The 523-nt window shown below is 44.2% G+C and overlaps 1 protein-coding gene across 1 annotated transcript; it reads left to right on the plus strand.

Annotated features, from left to right (window-relative positions):
• Window positions 1-5: 5 nt before the first annotated feature.
• LOC104774843 (ethylene-responsive transcription factor ERF062-like) lies at window positions 6-518 on the plus strand (the record flags this gene model as incomplete). Its single annotated transcript, XM_010499264.1, has 1 exon — window positions 6-518. A coding segment is annotated over one exon (513 nt), but the record flags the coding sequence as incomplete, so codon positions are not given.
• Window positions 519-523: the final 5 nt, after the last annotated feature.

Below are 523 nucleotides of genomic sequence, written 5' to 3' on the forward strand. Positions count from 1 at the left end.
ATGAGCTCACTTCTTCTAGTCATCAATCTCCGGTAGCTTCTGTTCCTTGGAACTTTCTAGAATCTTTTCCTCAGTTTGATCAACGTCCTGATCATCCTTCTAAACCCCCAAACCTTACCTTGTTCCTCAAAGAACCAAAGCTTCTAGAACTTTCTCAGTCCGATAGCAACATGATCCCTTACCATAAATACATCCCAAACTCTCTTTATCAATCAGATCAAACCAGAAACGAGTGGGTAGAGATCAATAAAACTCTAACCAACTATCCCTCAAAAGGGTTTGGAAACTATTGGTTAAGTACCACCAAGACTCAGCCCATGAAGTCAAAAACAAGAAAGGTTGTTCAGACGACGACACCAACAAAGCTGTATAGAGGAGTGAGACAAAGACACTGGGGCAAATGGGTCGCAGAGATTAGGCTACCAAGGAACAGAACCCGTGTTTGGTTAGGCACTTTTGAAACCGCTGAGCAAGCCGCGATGGCTTACGACACAGCAGCTTATATCCTGCGAGGCGAATTCGC

Source organism: Camelina sativa, unplaced genomic scaffold, assembly GCF_000633955.1.
Source record: "Camelina sativa cultivar DH55 unplaced genomic scaffold, Cs unpScaffold06084, whole genome shotgun sequence".
Lineage (NCBI taxonomy): Eukaryota > Viridiplantae > Streptophyta > Magnoliopsida > Brassicales > Brassicaceae > Camelina > Camelina sativa.